The sequence below is a fragment of the Triticum dicoccoides genome, chromosome 5B, assembly GCF_002162155.2.
Source record: "Triticum dicoccoides isolate Atlit2015 ecotype Zavitan chromosome 5B, WEW_v2.0, whole genome shotgun sequence".
Lineage (NCBI taxonomy): Eukaryota > Viridiplantae > Streptophyta > Magnoliopsida > Poales > Poaceae > Triticum > Triticum dicoccoides.
The window spans coordinates 71,043,865-71,058,423 of NC_041389.1; the positions used below are offsets into that span (position 1 = coordinate 71,043,865).

The 14,559-nt window shown below is 49.4% G+C and overlaps 3 protein-coding genes across 4 annotated transcripts; all 3 read right to left on the bottom strand.

Annotated features, from left to right (window-relative positions):
- Positions 1-3,808: 3,808 nt before the first annotated feature.
- Positions 3,809-6,413, bottom strand: LOC119307423 (glutathione S-transferase zeta class-like). Of its 2 annotated transcripts, none has more exons than XM_037583499.1 (9): positions 6,199-6,413; positions 6,036-6,092; positions 5,817-5,902; positions 5,631-5,702; positions 5,153-5,206; positions 4,867-4,942; positions 4,560-4,621; positions 4,220-4,279; positions 3,809-4,153 (listed from the first exon to the last, which is right to left on the bottom strand). In XM_037583499.1, the coding sequence occupies exons 1-9, from the start codon at positions 6,287-6,289 to the stop codon at positions 4,073-4,075; spliced, it is 639 nt and encodes a 212-aa protein (XP_037439396.1). In that variant the 5' UTR covers positions 6,290-6,413; the 3' UTR covers positions 3,809-4,072. The 2 variants fall into 2 exon arrangements, with proteins under 2 accessions (XP_037439396.1, XP_037439395.1); XM_037583498.1 differs by having other exon boundaries at positions 3,809-4,131; positions 6,199-6,408.
- An 851-nt stretch (positions 6,414-7,264) lies between these two features.
- On the bottom strand, positions 7,265-10,001 carry LOC119307424 (L-type lectin-domain containing receptor kinase IX.1-like). Its single transcript, XM_037583500.1, has 2 exons — positions 8,773-10,001; positions 7,265-8,684 (listed from the first exon to the last, which is right to left on the bottom strand). The coding sequence occupies exons 1-2, from the start codon at positions 9,578-9,580 to the stop codon at positions 7,378-7,380; spliced, it is 2,115 nt and encodes a 704-aa protein (XP_037439397.1). The 5' UTR covers positions 9,581-10,001; the 3' UTR covers positions 7,265-7,377.
- LOC119307425 (pentatricopeptide repeat-containing protein At5g11310, mitochondrial-like) lies at positions 9,478-13,762 on the bottom strand. Its single transcript, XM_037583501.1, has 3 exons — positions 11,840-13,762; positions 10,278-10,411; positions 9,478-9,569 (listed from the first exon to the last, which is right to left on the bottom strand). The coding sequence occupies exon 1, from the start codon at positions 13,735-13,737 to the stop codon at positions 12,109-12,111; it is 1,629 nt and encodes a 542-aa protein (XP_037439398.1). The 5' UTR covers positions 13,738-13,762; the 3' UTR covers positions 9,478-9,569; positions 10,278-10,411; positions 11,840-12,108.
- Positions 13,763-14,559: the final 797 nt, after the last annotated feature.

Genomic DNA, 14,559 nt, shown 5'->3' on the forward strand with positions numbered 1-14,559 from the left:
TTTGAAATGCAAAACTATGAATTTTGAATTTTTCAAAACCGGCCTCCAAAAGAGATTTTCGAGTGGGGATGAACTTCTTAAGTATAAAGAATACCCCTAAACGACGTTTTCGTCAGGTCTTGTTTGCTTTCTAAGCTTCACGACGTTCCTCCGTAGCTGCCAGTGTTTTCCATTCTTCTGTCACACCCCTCTATTCTCTCTAAAAACATAAACACCAAAAAACAGGAACCACCATCCATGCAGATGCTCTCACACCCCTCTATTCTCTCTAAAAACCTAGACACCAAAAAACAGGAACCACCATCCATACAGATGCTCGAGCATGCTACAAAAGAATGGAAAGTGTTAGGCGATGGACCCGGTCAGCATTGGAGTTAGCGCTGGAGCGTTCCACGCTCCAGCCCACGATCGCCACGATCCCATGATCGCTCTCTACGCCCGCTATATGTATCTTCCCTTGTACTCTTTGTAGGCAACAAGATTCCAATCACAACAGTTTTACATGGTATCAGATATCGATCCACCTTTCCTTTCCCCACCATGACAAACATCGGCAGGCCGCGGAATCCTCCTCCCCTTCCTTCCTCCGCAGACTGCCGAACTCTTCCCTGCCGATGACTACGCCACCCGCCCCTGCTCCAGTCTCCTCTACCCTGGTTCTTCCTTCTCCCATCTCCTTTAGCGACACCATCACCGATATCACACCCTTCATCCCCATTGTTCTCGATCTTAATAGCCACAACTACTATCACTGGCGCCATCTGTTTGAGATTCATCTTGGGCGATGCTCTCTTCTCCATCACATATCCGGAGATCTTCCTCCCGATCCTCGCGATCCCGCATGGATCAAAGATGACCTCGCCATTATTCAATGGCTCTACACGCGCATCTCGACGGAGCTCTTCAACCTCGTCGTCATGGACGGCGCCACCGCCCGCGATATCTGGCTTGAGCTGCGTTGACTTTTTCAGGACAACCGCGACGCCCGCATTTCCGCCCTCAACACGGAGCTCCGCACGATCACGCAGGGCGATCGCCCCGTGGGCGTCTTCTGTCAGCGGATCAAGGCCATTGGCGACGAGCTTCGCGAGCTGGGGGAGGTGGTGGCCGATCGGTCGCTTCTTCACGCCTTGATGGGCGGTCTTGATGATCGCTTTGCTCAGCAGGCGACTCTGATCCCCCTCCTTCGTCCTCTCCCGACCTTCGCCGAGGCCCGCTCCATGCTTCAGATGGAGGAGCAGAACCAGGCGCGCAAGGCCGGGGCACCCCGCCTCTTCCACGCCACCCCACGTCCCGCTGCAGCATCTCCTCCGACTTCCGCACAGTCTCCGGGGGCGTCTTCATCACAGCCGCCGCCTGGGTGGCGCCCGAGTCCGAATTACAAGGGCAAGAATCCCATCTACCGCCCTCCGCAGCAGCGCGCACCGGGATCGTCTTCAGGCTCTTCCCCGGTGCCTCCTCCTCCGCCAACACCTGCCGCTGCGGCTCCCCCGGTCTCCACCAACACTCCGGCGCCGTGGCGGCCTCCGCATGATCCCTGGACCGGCCTCGTCCAAGCATGGCCCATGCCGTGGTCTGCGCCTTCTCCGTTCGATGCTCCTCCGGCTTACAGCGGTAGTTGGACCCCGGGCATGCGTCCTCAGCTCGGCTCCCCGGGTCTCCTCGGCGCGCGGCCTCCTCCGCACGCCTACACTGCGTATGTGCCGCTGTACCAGGCTGCGCCGCCACCTGCTGCTTCACCATCGTACCACTACTGCGCTCCCTCTCCTTCACCGTGGGACCAGGCGTCTCCGGCGGCTCCCTCCACTTCACCATGGGATCCGCGCGCGTCGGCGCCACCTTCTGCTACTCCCACTACTACACCAACTGCTCCGACATGGGACCAGGCTGCTTTCATTGCCGCCATGAACTCACTTACCACTCAGGACCCAGGTACGGAATGGATCTTTGATTCTGGCGCTTCCTCGCACATGTCTGCATCTAGTTCTTCTTTGTCCTCTCTTCATCCCTCCATTTTCCCCTCAATCACCGTAGGAGATGGCTCTTCTGTTCCTGTTTCATGCATTGGGTCTACTTCACTTTCCCCCTCTTTATCGTTGCGCGAAGTGCTTGTTGCCCCTGCCCTCGTCAAGAATTTGATATCTGTTCGACGTTTCACTATAGACAACCTCGTTTCCGTTGAATTTGATCCCTTGGGTGTCTCTGTGAAGGATCTTCGCAGCAAGGAGGTGATCGCGCGGTTCAATAGCTCCGGCGACTTGTACAATGTTCCCGGTGGCTCGTCTTCACCAACTATCCATGCACTGGTCGCTTCCGTCTCCCTGTGGCCTCGCCGGCTGGGTCATCCTAACAACGCCACCACCACTGCCCTCCTGCGCAGAGTTTCAGCTTCCTCACGTCCGAGAAGCTCATGATTCTGCTCTATGTTAGTCTTGCCAAATGGGCAAGCACGTTCGGCTGCCTTTTAGCATGTCTACTACCTCTAGTTCCTTTCCTTTCGAGTTGTTGCACTGTGATCTCTGGCAATCATCTGTCCCTAGTGTTTCTGGTTTTAGGTTTTATCTTGTAATTGTGGACGACTACTCGCATTATATGTGGACTTTCCCCCTTCGTGCCAAATCAGATGTACACACCCTGTTTGTTAACTTTCAAAAATATGTTTACACGCATTTTTCTCTCCCCATTCGTTTCCTCCAATGTGACAATGGACGTGAATTCAACAATGCACGCAACCGCGATTTCTTTCTTCAACACGGCGTTCTTCTTCGTTTTTTCCTGCCCATATACTTCTCCCCAAAACGGTAAAGCCGAACGATCTCTTCGTAGCATCAATGATATCCTTCGTACTCTTCTCATCCACGCTTCCATGCCGCCCCAGTAGTGGGTAGAGTCTCTTCGCCATGCAACTTTCCTCCTCAACATACGACCTACCAAATCCTGCCCCAAAACCTCTCCCTACGAGTCCCTCTTTCTCACCCCACCCACCTACACTGATCTCCGTGTATTCGGATGTCTGTGTTTTCCCAATCTGTCTGCCACCACCAACCACAAACTTGACCCACGCTCGCTTCCCTGCATTTTCCTCGGCTATTCGGACGACCACCGTGGCTACCGCTGTCTTCATCTTCCTACTAGCAGAGTGATTCTCTCGCGTCACGTTGTTTTCGATGAGTCGGTTTTTCCGTTCGCCCACCACCATCCGCCAAATATTTCTTCTCCTATCTCCACTACTTCTCCGTCCCCGCCCAGACTCTCTACGATCAACGTGCATGCTGTGCATGGCGCTGTTCACGTCGATCGGGCTCCCGCACCTCTCCCAACCACCGCCACTTCTCCCACCCATGCAGATGCTGCCACAACCCCTGCACCAGACCCACCAGCGCCAGCTACTCCACGCGCGCACGTAGACACCGCCAGCTACTCCAGTGTTGTGATTGGAATCTTGTTGCCTACAAAGAGTACAAGGGAAGATACATATAGCGGGCGTAGAGAGCGATCATGGGATCGTGGCGATCGTGGGCTGGAGCGTGGAACGCTCCAGCGCTAACTCCAATGCTGACCGGGTCCATCGCCTAACAGAAAGCACCGGCAGCTACAGAGGAATGTCGAGAAGCTTATGATGTAGATAGCTCATAGTGTAGAGAAGATCTGAACGAAACATCCCTCAGGGCTATTTCTATAACACCACACAACGGAATCTGGGCAAAATTAAGTAGGTCTAAAAATTAGGGGTAAATATGAGTAGTGAGTTCAAGTTAGGGGTAGAAATGGAATTGTCCTTTTTTCTTAAGAAGTGACAATTGAAATGTAAGCCACTGATGTTTCATCTTGTTGCTACTTCACGTAAATCCAGATATCCAAAGACTAGTGATCACAATTATTTCATTGTTTTGATACAGACTACAGTAGCCACTTTACACTTCGTTCAGGAACTTCTGTGCTTATTGTTACAGAGTTTGAAGTAACGGGACAGGACACAGGTACAGACAAAGGAGTGAGAACTACTGATTCACCCCCGGCCTATGTCTAGGCAGAGGAAGGGGCATCCGGCTGCCGGTCAGGGAGCGCAGCTTCAAATGCAGGGTGTGTCATATACTGATCGTGGAGCCTCGCGAGCGTGGGATAGTTCGACTGCGGCAAGCGCAATCATGTTCTGTTAGTTCATCAAAGATAGTTACAAGTATAGTTGTGGACTTGATAGTAAGTGAAAATGCAGTACCATGTCAATCTGATAACGAGTCACCGCAGCAAAAATCTGGGGTGCAAGGAATACATCTGCCTGCATGTAAAGAGGATGTGGCAGTTAGCTACTTAGCTGAGTCGACTCAGGGTAGTTTACACTTGCAGTGATAGTTGTTGCAGGATGATTGTTGAAATATGAATTCTATTTCATTTCAGGGGAGGGACTAGACTACAGTTACTTTCAAGGGAAAAGGGACACCTATTAATACAACATAAACGAATCTACTGCGGAGAAAATTCATTCCAAATAATGATGTTCTTTGGTTGTTCGACAGAAAAAAAGAAAGAGATAGAAAATCGTAGGGTAGCATACGAACCAGTTGGACTTCATCTCCCATAGCAAACTTCCCAGCACAGCCTTTGATCATGTTCTCAACAGCTGAACCGTTGGGGATGAAAGTGAGCACATGGTTGCATAATGAGAAAGCAGACAGAGGCAGCGAAATACCAAGTGTAAATGCAGGAAAGGAAGTTCTAAAGGAAATAATGCGAGTTTCTCAAAACATGCAAGATCACTGAATTACTTGGTGAGCGGTATTTCCAAAGCAATTTTTCTGGATGGAAGTAATGCTGCAAATATAGCAGTAATAACCAAGAAAGGAGGGACATGTCTGTGAAGACAACCTGTGAAACCTCTATCAATCTGTTGTTGGACCCACGGGATGCTCTCCCCTGTTCCAACCTTTTGCTCGATAAATCTCTGTAGACAAATGAGCAATAAAACAAAACAACAAGTTAAGCATCTGTGCAATTTATAAGCATAAGCTGTCTAAATATAGAATCAACTAGTATTGCACAGCACACATGGGTACCCGTCCCTCTATGGGCCTCAGGTGCACTGGCAATCAGATTTTAGACATAGAACACACAGTGGTCGTCATATGCTTAGTAATGCATAGTCGGTACTTACCACCAAGGTGAGATTGTGAAGAGGTTGAATACCAGAGCACACGATGCTTGCTATCTGCGATAAAAGTTAGTAGAGGAACATCCACATTAGTATTATGAATTGGTAACCGAAGAAAAAGTTGAACATATACGGTAAAAGTATTTTGTAGATTATACTTGGACCTGATTATATATACGTTTCGTTTGCTCAGAGCAGGTCAGATAAAATAGATTCAGAAACTGTCTTGCTTTTTATTTACTGTGTACTTTGTGCTATGCTTTGATAACATGAATTCGAGGATGAATTTTTTGGCGGGTCGGATAAAATAGAATACTAACTAACCTGTAAGCAAACTGTATAATGATTTGAAAAACTAGATCAAAGAGAGAATAACAATTAGACGATTGACTACACGATTGACTCCACACACAAAGTACTACTGAGTAAAGCATGAAATACTTCTGCTGACCATGGTGAGTAAAAGGTTATCATTAGTTACCTGGATATTCAGGGCCTTCTTTTTAAGGTCTTGGGGCAAAAGAGGACGCTGAGGGTACTTGTCCTCCAAATACTGTAAAGTCACAAGGAAGCAAGCGGTTAACAAGCGAATGGTACTGCGTAGGAGGAAGGAATACACAATTTGGAGACCCTGGGCCAGAGTGATGATATGTCAGCAAGCACTTGCCAATGCTATTGCGTACGAGTCACCAATCACTGTGTCGCCGTCGACCAAGGCAGGGACGAACTTCATAGGATTAAGCTTCATGAACTCTGCCACCCACAAAGCAAGATATATGAACCTAGTGAGTGGTAGGTGCGTATATCTTTACTACTACTAGTACCAAACAAACAACTGACGCAAGTGCAGAGGAGTGAGGACGGGAAGCAAGCAGACGGTGGGTACCGGGATCAGACTGCTCGCCCTTGAGGAGGTTCACCGCCTTGTACTCATAATCGATACCTGCAGGAAAGTCATGATCCAGTTTACTCGACGTAATCAGAGGAACGACGAGGGTGGAGTGAGACCAGAATCAGATATGGGGGAGGGGGAAGAGCGAGCAGCACGCGGTTGAGCGCGATGCGGACGCAGTGGGAGCAGGAACTGCGCCAGTATGAGTACAGAATCGGCCTCGCCGCCGGCGCCTCCACCGAAGCCATTCGGAGCAGTCGCTCGGTCTGGGAGGTGCGGGTTCGTAGCCGGCGGCCAGTGAAGAAGTGGACCACGGCAGCGCTCGGTCGAGGAGGTCCAGCCGGAAGCGAAGTGGGACACGGAAATAATAAAGAAGGCAACTCAAGTGGGTTCGTTCACCGAACAAGCGGAGCCCATGTCCGGGTCGCAGCTCAGTTTAAAGCGAGGTTCAATTTTAACACTGTTTTTCTCTTCTTTTTGACGGCCTACATTGATTATACTTCAACAAATAAATATACTTGACCTAAAAAAAGGTGAAATCACTAGTCAAGGAGTAACATACCCCTTTTGTGATGACAAGTGGCATATCATATGTCAGTTTCATCGGTTTTTAGAAAAAGAATAATCTCCCTCGGCTTCTACATCATTGCGATCCACACTGTCATATCCTATATAACACTAGGCTCCCTAACTTTAAAGGACTCACAATCAATTGATGTCTCCATTTGAAATTGGAGCACTCGATTTTGACCGGGTCAACACTTTCTCAAAACTCTCTATGCTTCCTAATTTTTAATCGAAATCTTCAATTTAAAATTGAGTCACCCGATTTTGACCGGGTCGACAATTTCTTAAGGAGCTCTCCCATTCATTTATTTTAATTCACTATTGTCCCCTAGTTTTGAAGCTCTTCAATTCAATTGAGGTATTCAATTATGGATTTGGTTTACGATTTTGATCGGCCAATTATTTCTTAAATCAATCAGCAAAAACCGGCCTATAAAAGCATAGTGCACCCTCCACTATCCAGAAAAAAAACGCCATCAGGTGATACTGTATAGCACCAATATAGTACATGCAGCTACCGACACAAAAATTTCCCCACATAAATATGAGTTTCTTAATGGATGACACAGAATCACCATTTGCGGGTAGATAATGAAAGAAACTGCAAAGAAAGTATAATCAGTTCTGATGATTAACTGAATTTAATGAGACCGTTATTTACTACTGTATCACAATAGCTCAATTATAATGGAATGATCAGAAATTAGGATAATTAACAAATTACTTCGTGTTAGCAAACTGAGCGTATTAATTTGTCCCCTTACAACATTTAGCGTCCAGTGATTTGTCCATCCACTACCGTGTTGCTTCGCATCGACATCGACTTCTCCGACTTCTCCGCCGTCGTGTCAGTTCCGCTGCTGCCACTGCCGCCAGCGCCGGTGACACCAGTAGACAACGTGGAACTTGAACCATCAACCAGTAGGGGCACGTACAAGAAAGTTGCCACCGGCATCCTCTCCGGGAGGGTCGGCAGAGGCTGCTCGCGCCGCAGCACACCGACGGCCTGCCTGATGGACGGCCTGAGGCTCCGGTCTGGGTGCGCGCACCAGAGCCCGACGACCATCACGCGCTCCATCTCATCGCCGTCAAACTCCCCCTCCAGCCGCGCGTCAGCGGCATCAAGAACCCTTCCCACGCCGTATGATGCCCAGACCCGCTGAGCCAGGTGGACCATCTGCTCCTCTTCTGCCACTGCCAGAGGCCGCCTGGCGCAGGCAATCTCGAGGAGGACAACTCCCAAGCTGTACACGTCCGACTCGGCGCTGGTACAACCGGTGGTCATGCACTCTGGATCCATGTACCCCATCGTGCCGGCGAGCACAGTCGTGTGTGAGCCCCGGCCGTGGTCGACAAGCCTGGCAAGGCCGAAGTCGCCGAGCTTGGCAGCAAAGGAGGCGTCCAGCATGATGTTGCTTGGCTTGATGTCTCTGTGCAGGACGCACTGCTCCCACTCTTGGTGAAGATACAGGAGGGCAGAGCCCAGCCCAAGCACGATCTCATGCCTGACCGGCCATGGCAGCACGTCTGCGTTCTTGCCGCCGTAGAGGTGCGTGTCAAGGCTGCCCTTGGGCATCAGCTCGTAGACAAGGAGCAGCTCACCACCGCCATGGCACCAGCCAATAAGCTGCACCAGGTTTCGGTGCCGGAGCCTGCTTATAATCGTCACCTCGGAAGCATACTCTTTCTTCCCTTGCTTGGAGCCTTTGGAGACTCTCTTGATGGCCACCTCGAGGTTCGACTCCTCGAGGTATCCTCTGTACACGGAGCCGAAACCTCCTTCCCCGAGCTTCTTCTCGTCGGAGAAGTTGTCAGTGGCGATGGCCAGCTCACCGTAGCGAAATCGCTTGGGCCCAGTCCCTTTCTCGAAGTCGTCTTCCATGGCTGGGTCGTCGCCGTCGGAAAATTTGCCATCTTCCGGCTCTTGCCCCTTTGCCTGCTTATTGGCAGTGATTGGGTGCTTTTGCCGTCGTCGGAGAAGGAGACAGGCCAAGACACCAACCAGAATGATCAAGAACGAGACGGCACCAATGGAGCTGCCGATCAGGAGCCTTGTTCTTGAAGAAGACGATGCTTCTGTCACAGAATTCCAAGAACAATAGAGATTAATATCTCATTGGATATTTATGTGAAAGAAGGCTACCCCAAACCTGCAAAGACTGACCTCCGGGCTTTGGAGACGACGGCGGCGGTGGTTCTGATGCAGGTGGAAGGGTTATCTCAAAGGGGCCGATCTGGTAGTGCACGTAGCAGCTGTATGCCTTGACGGCGCCACCGGTCTCGTTCTGGAACAGCTCCGGCAGTTTGCCGACCAAGGAGGAGAGGCACCGGCTGCACTCGCTCGCGTTGAGGTTCCTCGTGCACTGCGCCAGCCCGAACACCCGCCACGAAGCATCGTATGGCGTGCTCCCACTTGCTGCCCGCGCCGGCGACCCAGCGGCCTGTCCCGTGAGGTCGGCCATGAGCGGAAGCCACGCCCTGGCCATGGCCACCGGATCGACTGGGATGGGAGCGGTGTACTTCACGTAGAAAGGGATGTCGAGGTCGGCCGTGGATGCAAAGGGCGACACCGGGGAGTACCGGAGTATGCACGCATCGTATGCCGCGCGCATGTCCCGGCTGCCAGGGCACAAGGCCATGATCCCCGCCGGCGCTCCGGTGAGGCATTCCAGGCACTCCGCCGCGTCGTGGTCGGCATAGCACATGATGAGGGTGAAGACCTGGTCGGGAGATCCCGAGTCCCCCGCAGTGCCGATGTAGAACCCGTCGTTCCTGCTGGCGGCCGCGGGGAGGGCGGCGAGGAGCTCGTCGAGGTTCTTCTTGAACTGGCTGCCATCGGTGTAGTTGCCAGTGGTCGAGCAGGAAGGATGCACTGGAGCCAGGAACTTGTCCTGCTTGCCAACTGCGGCAGCGGCGCCGACGCCGAGAGATGCAACAACGGCGAGGACAAGGATGACAAACCTGGAAGCCATGGACGACGGTCAGCCGGCCAGCATGGGAGGCGCTGGTGCTTGGGATCCTAACAAAGGTAACTTCTCTGTCTTGCTCTCATTTCTAACTGTGATTAGATTATACTTGTGAACCTACCTGACCAAGATTAAGCTTATGCACGCCATACTTTATATTTTGCTGGAGATGATGAAGTAGAATCTGTCCGAGGCAGATACATAATTTGGAGCTTGGGTAATGCCAAATGTCATATGAGGGGTGTTCCTCAGCCGGCTTATTTTCGGCATACATCATGTATAGTATTTGCCCCAGTCAGTGTCAAAAATATTAGTTTTTGCCCCAGTCACTATCCCTTTAGTGATGCCAAACTAGGCAGAAGACTCTGGGGTCTGGGGAACTAGCGATTTCAGTTCAAAGTTCTGTACCTTGTTTATCAGTTCTCCACTTCTCATGCTGCTTGATAAAAGCATATATTAGGAAAAGTGTATGTATATATATATATGCTTCTCCTATATACATGTCTCCAGAACCACATGTATCTATTCCTAAATTGATTAGAACCATGTGTCATGCGAAGAAAATAAAAAGGGAACGGTTTGTTAGGAATATATTGGGATATTGTATGAAAAACATATTTCTGCATATATAAATGAAACAAATGCATGGCAAAAATATAATCATGGGTCATAGTACACGAAACAAATTTGCAGAATATTATACCTCAATCTGTAAAGTTCCTAGTAGAGGTATCCTATAAAAGAGACATCCTTCTTTCAATTAAGAGTTCTCCATCTTCGTTAAGGATGATCCCAAAAATAGATATAACACGAGATATTGATAACCCACCTAAAAACCTAAATATCAAACCAGAAAGATTATGAGTAAAACTATCGAAGTAGAAACAAAAATGCTTACATCATAAAACTTAATTGTGGAACAGAATAAAACGATCTTGGGCAAACTAAACCAAAAGCAGGGCAAGAACAATACAAAATGCAGGGCAGAATAACGCATCTCTTAGTAGAACGGAAGATAAGGAGGCATAGTTTTTTTTTAATCAAAGATAAGATGAACTTCAGGAGCCTGAACAAAAAATGCAGGTCAATGAAAGCACTACTTACATCTGTATCATTGTGTTGCCTGAACTTGATAAGCAATCCTTCTGTGCTGATCCTAGGTGTCTCACACGTTCTTTAGTGGCTGGTTATGCAGTTAGAACATGCAATTGCTGACTCAATGTAGTTATACATTTCAGTTATTTTATTAAATACATATAAAAAGATAATTCTTAGACCTTTAGTTGCAATTGACAGCGAGCAATTTATCTATGTGTTCCAATGTGAATGTACAATGAAAAGTCTGAAGAAAGTTTGTTGATGCGACTACGTGCCGCCTGGCACCGCAGGGCAATGAGCTCTATAGAAAATCAGAGTGGACGCTTGCTATGGGCTACAGCAAGTATTCACAATTCTTTGCGCCTGTGGATGTGGGATAGTGGGTCTTGATTCAGCAGAGCCAGCTCCATGTTGTTTCAGTCCCAATCAACGTTCCTTCAGGGTCGTTTCGATTGACTGCTGTCCCTCCAACTTCCTAGTCGATCTTTCTTCAGGGTCATTTTGGTGGTCTGCCGTTTCTCCATCTGCCTTGCTATGCAGCTGCTCTTCTTCTTGGGTTGTTGTTAGTAGTAGTAGTTATTTTCAGGGCACTGTTTTGTTTGAGTTGTTTTCAGGATGGAGCCATGGAGGTCGTTTGTGCTCAGACTTCGTATGGGGTTTCTTCCCCTTTTCTTTCTATCTATTTATTCACAGGCAGTCCTCCTGCTTGGTTCGAAAAAATAGTTTATTACTAAATTTATCAGGAGCTCAATGCATTTACCACGTGAAATTCCCAAGGATTAATCCTCCAGAATTTGAACAAAAATCCCTTGCAGCAACGAGTTCTTAGCTAGCACCACAACCTCATCCAAAATTACCAAAGTAAGCAATGGAATCCTTCAGAAAAAAAATCCTATGTGATACTGTCCTAAAATTTCTAATCCTTCAAAATTCATATGAAAATCCATTAAATCAAAGAGGCCCATCACTGGCATCATTAAATCAATCCAAAACTGAACAAAGTAATCTTTAACTACAAGAATCAGAAGTACATCACATATGCATAATTAAGCACAACATCTAAGACTTGATTAGCTGGGTGATCTAACAGGCCCAGGTTATTCAACACTGACATCACGAAGAAGTCATGGCAATGGAGCACAACAAAAGGATGTAAATATTACTTACATATATGGAGAAGGCTTGTGTGTTCCATCCCACATCTTAAGCACTAAATTAATTCATGCATGTCCACTGCTTCTGTTCTGTGAATTTCTCATGGAGGATATCCAATCCACAAAAAGAACCAAACAGGATTAGAGGTTACAATCTCTTCTTGCTTCTTGAACATCCCAAAGGGCAATCAACCATGTGAAATATAAATTGGTTAGGTGATCAACTTCTAAATCCCTGATCATCCAGTAAATCTTCATGATTTGATTTTGCCAACTCGATGTTCAAGGAGGTGGAGAGGCTAACCTAGAGACACCCCCATATACTCTTTTTCTAATGTTGGCTACTATCCTATCTGCAACCTGGACATCAGTTTCTTCATCATCTTTTAGCTTGTGCAACTCCTTCAGATCTTTACACTCCTTCAGAACATTGGAAACAGCCTGAGCTTTCTCCAATATTAATTTTCTCTTTTCTTTAGCATTGTCGCCTTCCTTTTCCCTGTAGCTGCCAGGCAACTTTGTAGAATGTGGTACTGAGCGCATTAGGTCGGTCAACTTCTCTTCCAGTTGAACCAAACCCAGCCGCTTGAGCTCTTTCATAAGCATCCTGTAAGTGATATACTGGGGCACGTGCCCTCTACGAAACATGTCCTCAAACTCAGCACATGCTTCGTCAAACCGATGGCTTCGGCAAAGCAAATGTATCAGCATGGTGCTTGTTGCCAGATCAGACTCAAAGCCATTAACCTTCATCTCCTTTATCATCTGCACCACTAATTCAAGCCGATTAGCCTCGCACAACATCTTGACCAGGAGGTTGTAAGTGGTCTGGTCCGGCGCATAACCATTGTTGACCATCTTGTTATAAAGATTCATCCCCAGCTCAACATTCCCGGTCTTGGCAAAGAACACGAAGAAGTAATTGTACGTTTTTGCAGTTGGCAAGATGCCCCTCCCCATCATGGCCTTGAGCACACCGCTTGCCCCGGCAAGGTCTCCATATTTGCAGTAAGCCAACACGAGCGAGTTGAATGTTGAGATATTAGGGGCCACCCCGTAGAGAGGAAATTTCTCGAGCAGGTTGTATGCGTCCCGAAATCGGCCGGCATGAGCGAGGGCATGCACGATGGGGTTGCAGGTAACCAGATTCGCCTCGATCCGCTCCTTCCGCATCTCGTCGAGGAGAGACAGTGCCTGGTCCGGCTGCTGCATCCGACAAACCGCCTTGATGAGAGTCCCGTAGGAGACCACCGTCGGGCGCACGCCGGCCACGCGCATCTCAGCCCAGAGCTTCCCGACCTTGTCCAGCCGGCGGGCGCTGGACCAGCCATCGAGGAGCATGTTGTAGGTCCGTTCATCGGGCGCCAGCTCCCCCTCGCGCCGGCACCGCTCGACGAGTTTCGCGGCCGGGCGCGGGTGGCCCTCCTTGCAGAGCGCCCCGACAGCCATGTTTAGGAGGGAGGTCGCGGCGGGGGCGCCGTCGCCATCGACCGTGTAGCGGTCGGGGTTGCGGCGGAGGAAGTGGAATGCGCGGAGAGCCGCCGAGGAGCGGCCGAGGCGGGCGTAGCGGCGGACGAGCGGAGCGAAGGCGGCAAGGGGAGGGGGCGGGGATGAAGGCGACTGGAGGAGGAGGAGGCGCCAGGATGCGGCGAAGAGGCCGCGGGAGGCGAGGAGGGAGACGGCGGCGGCGGAGCCGGCCCAGCGGGCGAGCGCGGGGAACGCGGACTCGGGGAGGGTGGTGAGCGACTGGCGGAGGTGCGGGAACAGGGCGGGGTCCGGGCTGATGCCGGACGCGCGGAGGCGGTTGTCGGGGTCCGCGTCGCTGAGGATAGAGACTACGGCGGCGGCGGCGGCGGAATCGTTGGGAGGGGCGGGAGCGGAGAGCGGGGCGGCGGCGGGCCTAGGCTGCATTTCGTTTTCGGGTGTCTGACGAGGAAGGGACAGAGGTTTTTGCTTTGCCCTGCCCCGGCACGAATGCGTTTTACAGGAGCCGTCCGATTACAGCATGTACGGTCAGGATGGTTGCTCCTGAATTGAAAACATTCAGAGTTGTCCGATGTGCTTGACGTATTCCATGTGTTCCAGTAGCACAAATTCTTCCAACTCCAAGTCCCACACAAGCCAAGTTCAAAAAAAGAAAAGTCCCACACAAGCCCAATGTCTACGAGAGAACCGATTCCCGCTCTACAACCATCAAGTACCTTTAGGTTCAGTGGAGCAGCCACATCAAAAAAGAAGTCACCTCAAAACGTGAAGATGAGATGAGGATGGTTTCCCCTTCTCTTAGCCTAGGAATGTCAGGATGAGATTATTTTTAAGGGGATAGATCTGTAACATTATGTATCTTGATGCCCTGACTATCACTATGTATAATCAAGATTAAAAATTGGGAGTACTGTAAAGCATAATCTTTATTCACATCTTGTGGATTTTATTTGGATCTTGATACCTTAACAAACTAAATTTTTGACAAGCTTAATATGTTGGAGTTAAAATTCAATAAAAGTCACCACTGTAACCATGAAGGCAAGGTGCGCCATAAAACAAATATTTAAGGATTTTTTTAATCCATTTCAAAATCAGCCTTTTAGCAATTTAATTGGAAACATTCACATAAAAAACAATGCTTTGGTATTTCAAACACCCTAGAGTGGACAAACTTGATTGATCATGTTGAAATTCTGAAACGGCCGGTCGCGGCCGTGCCGTGCCCTCTGTCGGTGCCGGCAGCGC